This window comes from Lates calcarifer, linkage group LG19, assembly GCF_001640805.2.
Source record: "Lates calcarifer isolate ASB-BC8 linkage group LG19, TLL_Latcal_v3, whole genome shotgun sequence".
In the NCBI taxonomy this organism is placed as follows: domain Eukaryota; kingdom Metazoa; phylum Chordata; class Actinopteri; family Centropomidae; genus Lates; species Lates calcarifer.
The window spans coordinates 21,607,732-21,620,057 of NC_066851.1; the positions used below are offsets into that span (position 1 = coordinate 21,607,732).

At 41.7% G+C, this 12,326-nt stretch overlaps 1 protein-coding gene across 1 annotated transcript in view; it reads right to left on the bottom strand.

The window, feature by feature from the left end:
- Window positions 1–11,723, bottom strand: part of slc4a11 (solute carrier family 4 member 11) — a 76,536-nt gene extending 64,813 nt beyond the window's left edge. Inside the window, 1 exon segment of the mRNA XM_018685511.2 lies at window positions 11,525–11,723. Within this exon segment, the coding sequence (XP_018541027.1) occupies window positions 11,525–11,561 (37 nt within the window). The 5' untranslated portion in view covers window positions 11,562–11,723.
- Between the last annotated feature and the right edge of the window lie 603 nt (window positions 11,724–12,326).

Consider the following 12,326-nt stretch of genomic DNA (forward strand, 5'->3'; position numbering starts at 1 on the left):
TGTGGGATTTTTGGGGGATTTGGACTTCTTTGGCAACACAAGACATCTGAGAACATCACATTGGATTCTGGGAGATTATAAAGTATTTTTCAGCACTGTCTGATGTTTTTTTTTTTTTTTTTAAGATCAAAACTATTCAAAAAAAGGACAAATCTGCCTATTAATCAGTGGATGTAAGCTTCAGGTTCATGGCAGTTCAGTAATGATGGAGAATAGCAGTTTGCCAGTGTCACACCTCCACAATAACTTAACGTGTCAGGAAGCCTGCAGCTGCTGCACTGCTATGCTCCTCCTGACATCTCTGTCCTATCTCTAAAGGTGCTCCTAAACACCCAAACTGCAGCCACATTTATTTGCGATCTTATCCTTTCCATCACCAGCTGAAGGCAAATCCACATCATGCTGGCCTGGGAAAATACTCAGAATCCACCAGGAAGAGCTGGTGGTGTAGGGTCTGCTCTGTTATAATCTTGTCCCAGATAAGCAGCCTAAAATGGATGGAATGATTGCTAAGGTGGGAAGCCACCCCAGCATTTTACAAGGAGTATTTGTGCCATGCTGTACCCACTGAGCTGCTGAAGACAACCACATCAGTGAGCGGTTTCAAGCCAAATCTGGTTTGGATGATGTAATATGTGAGGACACATGACTTGGCCTGATTCTTCAACTCATCATAACCACACAAGGTCACAGTCGGTTTCATCACAGCTCCATCACGACAAGTCTTTGGTCTCTCATCTGATTCACACGCCCACACTTTCAGTGCAATTTGCCACTTTTTTGTCGACTCCACCTGTCAACAAAAGCCTTCCTACAGTTTTCATACTCTGCTCTTTGATGTTAATTCACACTGAACCCTACACCACAAATTGAGACATAGCCCTCCGATTTCAATTTCAGAAGCTAGTAGTCAATAAAATCTCACCTTTCTAGTGGCAACACATTTACTGTAGATGTGAGCCTGAATTTTTACTTGATATTTCAAACAGGAATGGTCAATACAATACGAAAAATGACAGCCTGCAAAAGGTATTTATAGGACACAGCCAAATACATTTACAGGGGCTCACATTCTCTGGGGGATAAAGCAATCCATATTACATGCAGCCAACAAAAATCCTTTTCTAGAGCTGACATGAAGTCTATTAATTGTTTAGTCGATTGACAGACGATCAGCAAACTAATTTGATGATCAATTAATTGAATTTTTCATGAGAGATTTTGCTTAGAAAAATTCCACTAAACTAAACAAGCGTGTACTGTACTGTCCTTCAGCCAGGCATCCGAGGTAAACACCACATTATTTGATGGATGCTTTTATCCAAAGAACCTTGAAGTACAATGAGTCACATCAGCAGAAAAAGAAAAATCTACTTTTGTCCCTTGGTTTCCTTGAAAAACACTGGCAGAAATCCTTATTCAAACTCAAGGGTATAATGAACCACATGTTTTCAGCAAGCTCTCCCCCCATGTTTTTCAGTGAGAGATGTTTACATTGTTAACAAGGAAATGTAGAGACATTTAACGCCACACTGTGACAAGTGACTGCAAAAAAAGAATAATTAAAACTCAAAATGTCAAAATATCACATTTAAATTGGACGTCTCTTTCTCCAGGAGAGATTCTGCTAGCCCCAGTTTCATCACGGATTCTTTTATCCATGACATTTTTTATTTTAGCACTGATGTCGGACATGTTTACTCAGCAGCAGTTGTCCTGTATTTAAATCCACACATGAGATACTGGTTGAGTTTCCTGTGTAAATGTTAGAAAAATCAAAAAGATTCTGGCTCTGCTGGAGTCAACCGTGTCCTCGGGCTGGTGTCTGACGCTGATGATGTCACAGCAGAGCTTTGACCACGAAGCTGGCTACGTCCGAGCTGTCTGGCGAGCAGGTGGACTCTGGCTGGTCTGGTGCTGGATAGCAGCGTGGGTGTGTGCACCCGGCCATATGCTGTTCATGAGTGTGTGGTGTGTTTATATCTGTTCCCATACCTTCATTCATTAATACATCAATGTCTGTAATTCGCCAATTTGTTCCTGAGAATCCACAGGTGTTCCCAACGACTGGATGTGTGTGTGTGTGTGTGTGTGTGTGTGTGTCAGAGGAGATGAGTTTTAACCTGTGTGCTGTTTGTGCATGTGCGTATATGTAAATATGACAGAAAACAGTTGCTTCATAAGGTGCAGCAAAGCAAGAGCGTTCAAAGCAGAGAGCCACAGGCAAACCTGACCAAGCCAGTTAAAACAAGAATCTGATTTCATTATTTTTAGGACGGCAAGAACTAACACAAGAATATGTCACACTGTGATTGACAGTTGGCTTTACAACAGGCCTCAGCTTAAGAACAAAGTGAATACTCCACTGATGCCCTCACTGTTATTCATTTTGAATAATTGTCTAATTGAGAATTTGCATTTCTGTAAAAAAAATAAAAATAAATTCAGTCGTGCAGCATTTCTGTTTTCCAGCCTGCCTTTTTCCCCCATGAATTTAAGATCTGTCTTTTGGTGTCAGGTCTGTGGACTGAAAAGCTCTGCAGTAATCCTCTGGTCCTTTCACCTGAGAGGGATTGATAGTTATAGTGAGCTGGCTACTGCGAGTTCACAGATGAATCCGGCCCTGTCTGCGGCGCGGCGAGACGAGGCATCGTGACTGAGGTTAGCGCAGGAACATGCTCCAATTTAAACCTCTCCACCCCCGGCGTTTCATTCTTTTTTTTTTTCTACCCCATTTTTTCTTTTCTGCCCTCTCTCCATCTGTTTGTGTGCCTTTCCCTCTTGTTCCCTTTTTTCTTTGCCGCTTTTCTGTCCTCTCTCTCTAACAGTCACACAGGTATAGGATTATACTCAGGTGCTGCAGCGGGGACGCTCTGATATGCGTGTGTGTGGGTGTGTGTGTTCACAGTGAGTGAGCCAGGCAGTGAATGAGCGAGTGAGTGACTGAGGGTGTTGTTCCACTACACACACACACACACACACACACCAGCCAGCCGCTCAGCTGCAGAAATTGGCTGTCTTGATTTTCATAGAAGAGGGGGGGGGGACGCCAGTGCTAGGGGATTCCTGCTAATTGCTTGCACATTCCCTTCTTCCTCTGGCTCGATTAAAGCCAGGCCACCATCTCGCTTTAAAGTCTCCACACAGCCCTCTACTGTATGCTGCTCCAGCCTGCCCGCTATCCGACAGCATATCTCACTGCTTTTCATTTGTGGTGTCCCCCCACAGAACTACAAAGACACAGTTTCAGCTGAATCGATGTGAGGCAGCAGGAGAGAAAATGCTGGTGCAGTCTAGTCTAATGGACTGTACATGTGACATGTCTGTTTCCACCTTATGTGAGGTCTTTATTTACACTTACACTGTGCATATTCCCACCTTGTGTAAAATGTGAAATAAGTGATCTGGATTTTGAATTTCAACTACAGCGCTTACAGTGACATACAGAGGACGTGACATTTTAAACGAGGTAAAATATTAAATTTAGTGGCCGTTTTAATCAAATGAGCCTTTCAGCGGCGTATTCATACCTTTTTAGTATGCAGGGCCCCGGTGAGAATCAAACCACGAACCTCAGCAGTGTCAGTGCCCTGCCCTGCCCTGTTCAGTAGCTGTCTCTTGGCTTAGCTTAGTTGTATCCCACCCCACACTGACAGAATTTAAATTAAGCAACCTTGGCTACCTACTGTTCTCCAGCTTATCGTTCTACAGTATGTCTCACTGCTAGCCTTCTTGTTTAATCCTCCACCTGACACTGAGTGTGGAGTGGTTTGTGTAGTCCCCTGTCTATTCTGTCTTTTTACACCGTAGATGAGATCCTTTCACCCTCGTATGTCACTCAGTGCGAACTGTGCCGCTATGGCGACATGGCTCTGCACAAGTACTGCCACGTCACATTGCTATACATGTATTGTACACCACCAAGCTTCTCAAACAGACCTTAACCACAGATATTATATCAACTACACTAAATGTGCTGGAGTATGGATGCAATTTTGATGCCGCAGCATATGGATGATGAAAATTAAACTGTCACGACATGCGGCAAGGACAAAAAGGACACAGTGTGAAAGAACAGTGCAAAACACCACTCCTGGACAAAGACCTTACATGCCAGTCTACGTGTGCAAACTCAGCATTCAACAGCTGTATGGAAACAACAGCATGACATAAACAACCTCAGTCTGAGCGGGAAGGAGAAAATGTCTGCAGGACTCATCGAACTACATGAGGCTACTTGTTTCTGCAGTTCAGACTACATCTTCTTTGAACTGCGTGGGTCATACAGGATAGGACATGTCCGTGTCTCTGCATGCTCATGTGTGTATGAGTGAGATTACTAAGAAAGTGTGTGTGAGTATGTGTGCTTGTGAGTCTCTTATACATACTGTCACCGTCTACTTAGCACATTGATCTTTCTGCTCAGGCACACAGAAAGGACAGCTTTACAATCAAGGTTTGGGAATTCATCAACACGGGCATCCTCAGACATCTTGGAATAATTACTATGTTCGGGGGGGGGGGTTGTACATATTGAGAGGAGGCGAGCAGCAGAACCCCACATCTACCACTCTGTTGTGTTCTGTTTGTTGGTTTTAAATTAAATTCCACTGCAAAGGAGAAAGTAGCCTGCACAGCACACACTGTTGTGTGGTGGTAACGCTGTGCAGTGTGGGTAGACCATACAAGAGCAATATTAAATAGGAACTGAAACAAATACCTCGCCTGTGCACAGTACTGCTTCCTGTACTGTAACCTGTGTGGAATACGCTTTAATCTGCAGAGGATGGGTGTGCACGCGTTAGAGTGGTGGTAAACTGCAGCCTAATTACACAACAGCTAAAGCAGAGCAGTATGTCATGACCAAAGATGGGAGAGGACCACCAACAGTGTGTGTTTTTTGTTTTCTAAACATGTGCATGTATGTGTGTAAAAGTAGCTGCATTAACTTCATCCTCGTGTTTGTGTATGCTGTTTAAGAGATTACGTTCAGGTCTTTGACTTTAAATCAGGAGACAACAGCAGCCAACAATGTGCTTATTTCTGAGTTAAGAGCATCTACTGCATTTTGAATGAGATTAAGACATGACCTCTCTGTGAAGTCAGATTTAAGTGGATCAAATCTGCACTAAAGGGCCCTAACATCAGTTTCTCATCTTCCACTTTCACCCACTGAAAACTGCTTAAATACTAAACATGTAATCTGCTGCTAAAAACAAAGCAGACAATAAAAAACAATCACGGAGAAACAAGTGCTTTACAGTCAGTTTTGTGAATAAATAGGAACTCCAATAGCTCTCAATGACTGTGAGACTCCCTGCATTTATAATGGGGGTTAAAAATAACTGTACTGGTGTAACTGGATTCAGCCTAACTTGATTTATGATTACTGGTTGTTTTTCTAGGAGGAGGCTGCACACTAGTATTTAGATCCCATTTTATCTGACCATTTAAAAAGAAGACAGAGTTTTGCTTTCATCCTCACAACAATAGACGCTTTTTATACATCCACATCTGGAGGGGCTATAAAGCAATGAGGACATGGAGAATTAAAAGGTTTGCGAGAGTCACACGTTAAATACCATGTTAGAACTACAGGGCTGTTTTTGTACATGGGACTAATAGGGATAGGCCATTTAATTAGCTTGTAAATTCCACATTAGGATGGAATTCAGAATAGATTTTAGTAGATTTTAGATTAATTCCCAAACCCTTCACATTGCATGTTCTGCCTACTGTGAGGACCAAAATACAACAGAGATATTATAGAGCAATACTGAGAGAGCATTATGTTAATAATTAACAACTTGGTTTACCAACTGCTGTTTAGTTCTGGTCTTAAGTCGTATTTGAGTCAATGACGATTTAACTTTGCTTCTTCTTGTTTACTAATATGTGAACATTGAATCTACATCTAGAAAATATGGGTATTTACTGTGAAAATCGGTTTAAAAATTCTCATTAAATCCATAGAGGATGGAATAACTTCAAACTATTGAACCTCAAATTTAGCTGGACTGTGGATTTGACTTGACCCCAAAATGTTAGATGCTAGAGCACCATGATTAATCGTATTAAGATCACTATCCTGAGTCATGCCTCTATGCAATCTCATTTTTATGTGACAAAGATTCTGCCAAGTTTCTGTTAGCAGGGAGATCCAGTGCATCTAACCAAGCATTCCAAATGACTCCCCAAGCTGTATTAACAAATGACAAGTGCACGTTACTCCATGTCACAAGCTGTGCACAGGAGGAGGGGGGGCAAGGACGTTGACATAAATAAATCTAAGGTTTGTGAGAGACAGTGGAGCCAAATTCAGTGAAAGTAATGGCTTCTTAGGAACAATAAAGATGTGTCAGAAACCCAGTGATGGTGAAGAACAACAGATACATTTATCGAACACACACCAAAAAAAAGTCCTATTATACACTCACATAAGAATCTCAACTATCAAAAATTTTGTGAATCAAGGTGTAGCGCCATGTCTATTGTGCCATGCTGAAAAGCAAGTGTGACTGCACAGCAGCACACCTCCATCTACTAAAAGGATTAAAATAGGACAGGGTATGGGTGCACTGTGCACAATGAGCCACCAAAACTGCACCACAACACTGAAAATGAACTGGAATCTGTACCTTCATAAAAATAGTGGAGCTGGACCCAAATAATAGACTCTTTGGATATTTATTTGTTGTGTAGGTATTCGGTTTTAAAGCAAACTCCAAACTGGCCCATCATGGTGGCACAACAAGTATGAAAGCTCACCTGAATGCTGTAAGTACCTGAAAAAACTGTGTCCGTACTAGCTAGAAAAAGTAGCTTAGCTCATGTCTGGTGTCTAGTAGCCATGATAAACCTGCTTTTATCTGTCGTTTAAACAGTAACGTTACACATGGAAAAAAAAAAACACGACGAATAATGTGGGAACATCTGGAACTAAGGAAATTATTGGCATAAAAAGGGAGAGTAGAGTAGAGTAGCTCAGCCTAATGCAGCGCTATACCGTCCATCTTAGCCGAGAACAGAGAAGTGTCTGGCTGACTCCTTCCTGAGTCAGTGATAATCAAGCTTTGAATATTCTCTGCTGATTACTACCAAATCCAGAGGCCAAGAAATGGTATTCAGGACGGCTTTAAAAAATAGAGCCTGCAATGTTTTTAACACTTTTTGGCATCTTCATCATTCCCGATTCTCTTACTTTAAAAACACTGAAGACAATGTAAATGTGGTTTTCTATTTCAGCACAGAACACGTTTCTCAAATTAATCATGGTGTTATTGGTGAAATTCTTTTAGCTTTATTTATCGTGCTATTAGTGGCAACAGTTGTTGTTGTGGTAATTGCACCTCACTGATGTCAGAGTGATAGAATCCACAGCACAAACCAAACACTGTTCACACAGAGGTTGACATTCAGACTCAAGATACACTAAAAAAAAAACTTCACTGCACTCTGGTATCACACAGTCTCTGTAAACTGGCTTTGTCACTTTAACACATTTTTGCACATTTGTTACTCTAGGCTATTAAATAGACTGTGAATATAATAAAGCTTAATATGTCATCCCAAAAATACCAGCCTCATACTGACTACACAACCCGCCAAACTGACAGGAAGTGTTTCTGTCACATTTTAAATACTGCAGGCCTGAGTATGTGTAAAAAAAAAAACACACACACACACACACACACACACACACTCTGCTTTAGACACTTCTAAAGCACTGTCTTGTATCTGCTCTACCTTTTTTTCCTTCCCCAAAATACACACCCATCCATAGCTGTGTGTGTGTTTCTGTGTGTATATTTTATAGATTCAAATATCCAGATAAAAGAGTGTGTATGTATGTAAATGTGTGCGTGGGAGAGGGAGACTGAAAAAAACAAAGAAGACAGAGCAAGACAGAGATATAAAGACGAACAAGAGCTGTGTGTGTGTGTGTGTGTGTGTGTGTGTGTGTGTGAGAGAGAGAGTTTGTGAGTTGTAATGAAAGTGTGGTCTTCTTCATTCTGTGTTCCTTGAACTGTGCATGATGAGTGTCTGTCCTGACACATCTACATAATTGTTTTGTGTGTGTAAACCACCAAATTATGTAGATAGAATGAACTGCGTATATAATTACGTTCAGTGTGTATGGACAATATCTGTGACACAGTTGGTGTGAGTGTGCATTTCTGTGTGTGTGACTTATCAGAGGAAAAAAAAAAGCTTATGTGTGAATACACTTGTGTGTGTGTGGCTGTCTTGTCGTGTCTTGCATGGATGTGTTTTTGTGATATTTCATTGCTGGTGCGTATTTGTACATGTGCGTGTATGGTACTGTATAATAATTTGTATGTGTGTGTTGATGTGTGTTTCTCCTCTGCCCAGATGGCTGTGCTCAGAGGCTGGAGCTTCTGAGATCTGTTGCCAGCGGTGAATACTGATCAGAGATCACTGTCACATCTACAGCACACACACACACACACACACAGAGGCACACGTCATCCATCTTCTTTCACACACACCTCCACTTCCACATGGTCAAACTACTAATTCACACAGCCACTATGTGTCCGCCATGCTGATATTTTCTGGCTCTGCAGGTCACGGCTGCAACATTGATTATCAGGCTGTCTGTCACACCTGAAGATTGACACCCCGCTAGTGTGACGCTGGGAGATTTCAGTTTTATGCCGTAATTACGATATTTAATCAGAACTGTTTAAGAAGGACGAGAAATGTGGATTTGACTTGAGTGGTTGGATTCACAGTCAGTACAATTTTACTTTTACAGAGCTGGATCTGTCTACTTTCAGTAAACTACAAAAAACAATTTAACCAACTAGTCTTAAGTGACAGTAAACTGGTTTTGGTCTGAAGTCACCCTGGGTTTAAGGAAATTGTGACGGCATTGTTCATTGGATTAATTATATTTTATTGACTGTACGATTCATCAATTGAGAAAAATATATGGAAAATAATTGTTAGTTGAAAGTGTGACAAAATTATGCATTTGAAAATCAAAAATACTTTTTTTAGGATTCTGTAGTTAAATAGAGTTTATGTTCTGAATTGGTGAATATTTTTAGGTCTGGCTGGATATGGTTTAAATAGTTATGATATTAATATGATTAGATTTATATTTCTGATATCATAATGAAAATTTGGAAAAATGCACAAAACTTGATGGTCTATGTATTACATCAGATTAGTTAGAAGTAGTTACATGTTTAAAACAAGACCGGCTAATCTTTATTTGTTTTTTTACTACAATTTATTGCATTATTAATTTGAATAAAAGAAACTGATAAAACAATGTGATCAAAATACAATTCCATTTAAAGTCAATAAACAATAAAGCAAATTATGGCTCATTCCTATTTTGAATTTTAATGAATCAACAACTCAAGGAAAAGATCATAGAAAATGGTTCCTCAGGGACATAGCTGTCATAGCTGAAACATCCTGTAAATACATCAACACACTGCACTGATACAAGCTGCAGTAATTTGTTGTCCATTTTGAGAGCAAGCAAATGAAATCAGAGAGGTAAATCAATCTACACTACAGTATTAAATCAAAAACTCACTGCAGTATTATCACATTGAGTAATTACATGTGGAAGCTCTGTGGTAATTTACAAGTCCATAAAGTGAATACCATATCTCCTGACCTCCTCCCACAGCGCCAGCTGCTCCTTCACCTGTCAGTAGGTTGCCAGTAATAATGACACAATCTGGAAGATTACTCACAATATGCTGCAATAAGGGTTTGCTAATGCTCATAGATGAAAACACTAATAAAAATGAGTTTCTGTAGTCTGCTTCAGCTGAACAGTCTGATGGACAACATGTTCCTGTTATGTATGCTGAGAGGTGCTGCGCAGAAAAGCTCGCTCTGCTTTATTTGAAAATCCAGAGGGCAGTAAAGTGAGTTTGGAAAGCGAGAAATCTAATCCCCTGGCAAAGTAATTGTTGAGTCACTGGTGGTGATCAATAACTCCATCAAATTCCTGCAGATATATTTTGGTCATTTTGTTCTCGCGGGCAGTAAAACGTTGGCATGCGCAGTTAGATCCAAGGTTCAGTTACGTGACATAAAAATCTAGAATGAATGTAATTAAAAGGATTAGACGTTTGTGGATCAGACATTTCTCCTGTCACTGCCAATGCAAACCTCAACCTTTCCTGTGTAACAAACCTTTCTGTTCACAGAACCAAATTGTTCTGCTGCAAGGATCTAACCTGCCCTCTCTGCCTCTAATCAGCTCCTAAGCAAATGAATGCAAATTACTCTTCAGAGGACGAGCCACAGCAGTGTCCATCACGCCCCGACACACACTCGGAAATGTAGTTAGTGTGCACAGTGCATGACGCTCACGCACAGACAGACAAACACGCACACACATCTCAGCAGAGCACGACTTAACTCTGACAAATACATACACACAAAAACGCACGCAAACACAGATATATTCCTGCACATTATCCCATACACACATGGCTCGTACTCGCAAACAAAAACACACTTGTGCACACACATACACACAGTCTCAGATAATATTTCCGCACTTGCATTACCCCACATAATGTCCTCATCGCACACACACACACACACACTGAGACGCAGCATCCTGCTCTGCCTTCCCAGACAAAATGAAAGTGAGGAGGCAGCCACATCACACCTCCAAATGGGCTCTGGGCTCTCAGAGGACTTTGAGAGAGGGGAGAACTCGCTGCTCTCCTGTGGCTGTCACCAACACTAATCTGTCTGTCGTTCTCTATCTCACACACACAAACACACAGACACTGATATCTTTTTTTCCTCTCAATTTCCCAAGCACAGAAATACACACACACACACACAGTCCACACAGATACATGTGCACATTCACACACACTGTTTCTTGTGCTGTGTGGATCCCTCTCTGTCTAGCAAGCGCACATGCACGAGCCCGCCAGTACAACACATGAGAAAGTGCATTACGAGCCCGGGCTTTCTCTGCATTCCAGCTGTCGCTGCTCGACAGGTATACTGGCTTTCTTCGGGTGGGTTTACAATGCAATCATTTCTCAAGGTTCAGTTCCTGAACTGAAGAAATACGACGCAGGAACCTCTCGTGTCGCATACCAGACATAAACAAGAAGAAGAAAAGAAGAAAAAAAGGAAAAAAATGGCAAAAGCGCACTCATACAAAAATGGAAAAAAAAAGAAAAAAACATCTGCATTTCTGTAAGAAAAACAGGGCTCGTACAACCCCACCTCCCCCGAGGAAGAAAATAAAAACAGCATTTCTGTAACAAACGGAACATTGCCACATACCTAAGTATGCAGAAACACAAAAAACACCAAGTATGTACAGTAGAACACATGCACACTCAAACATCTGCCGTTCCTCAGAGTGGAAGTGGAGGTGGGCTGCACATGTTTTGCACAGGGGGTTCTCAGGTTTCACTAGGTAGGGAACCCCAAGGTTCTCCCTGTGAAGGCTGTGTCGTGCACAGCTGAGGAGCAGCTCTGAGAGCTTTGATCCACTTACCCGAAGGCACGAAATGAAGAACTTTGTTGGTCTCCATAGCTGAGCAAGTGGTGGCGAATGCACACTTCCTCTCTCCAACCGCCTCCCCCCAAGTCAACCCATCATGGCTGTGTTATCCTGTGCTGATGAGTGTGAGATCACCTCTGCTCCCTTGCTCTGCTCTGTTTCTGACTGCCTCTCAGACACATGCAGTGACTCAGCCCCACTCTGCCTGCCTACTCGCTGTCTCGCCGCTGGGTCCTAGTGCCTTCTCTTTTTCTCCTCCATTCCTTCATCCCAGCCCACCAGTCAGCAGCCTATGGCAGGCCAGCATGCAGCGAGGCAAACCCACCGTCAAGACACACCTCCCAACAGTCTTCTCTCAACACATCAGAGCCAATGTGCAACATGTCATCTCGTTGCCAGCCATAGCAACTCACCTGGTCATCGTCATGCTTTGTCATAGGCTCAGCCTGTCCTAACTAGTTTCACCATGAATGTGATCTTATCTCTGATGATAATCTCACTCACACACGTCTATGTGTAGGCACTCACACTGTTAGGACAGGATAGAGTCAAACCAAGAGTGTGATGTGTTGTAGTCGTCCAATCATTTCACACACATGTTCATATACTGTTTTGTCTTTCTCTGCAAAATATTGAGGATTAAACTGAGATTAATCTCAACCAATTCAGGTCCAAACCCAACCCAGGACCAACATCTAACTAAAGATTTTCAGCCCAGCTCAAAAAAGCCTGACATCACTCGATTTCCTTTTCTTTGTTTCCCTCTCATACATACATAGTGACACAGATTGTGGTA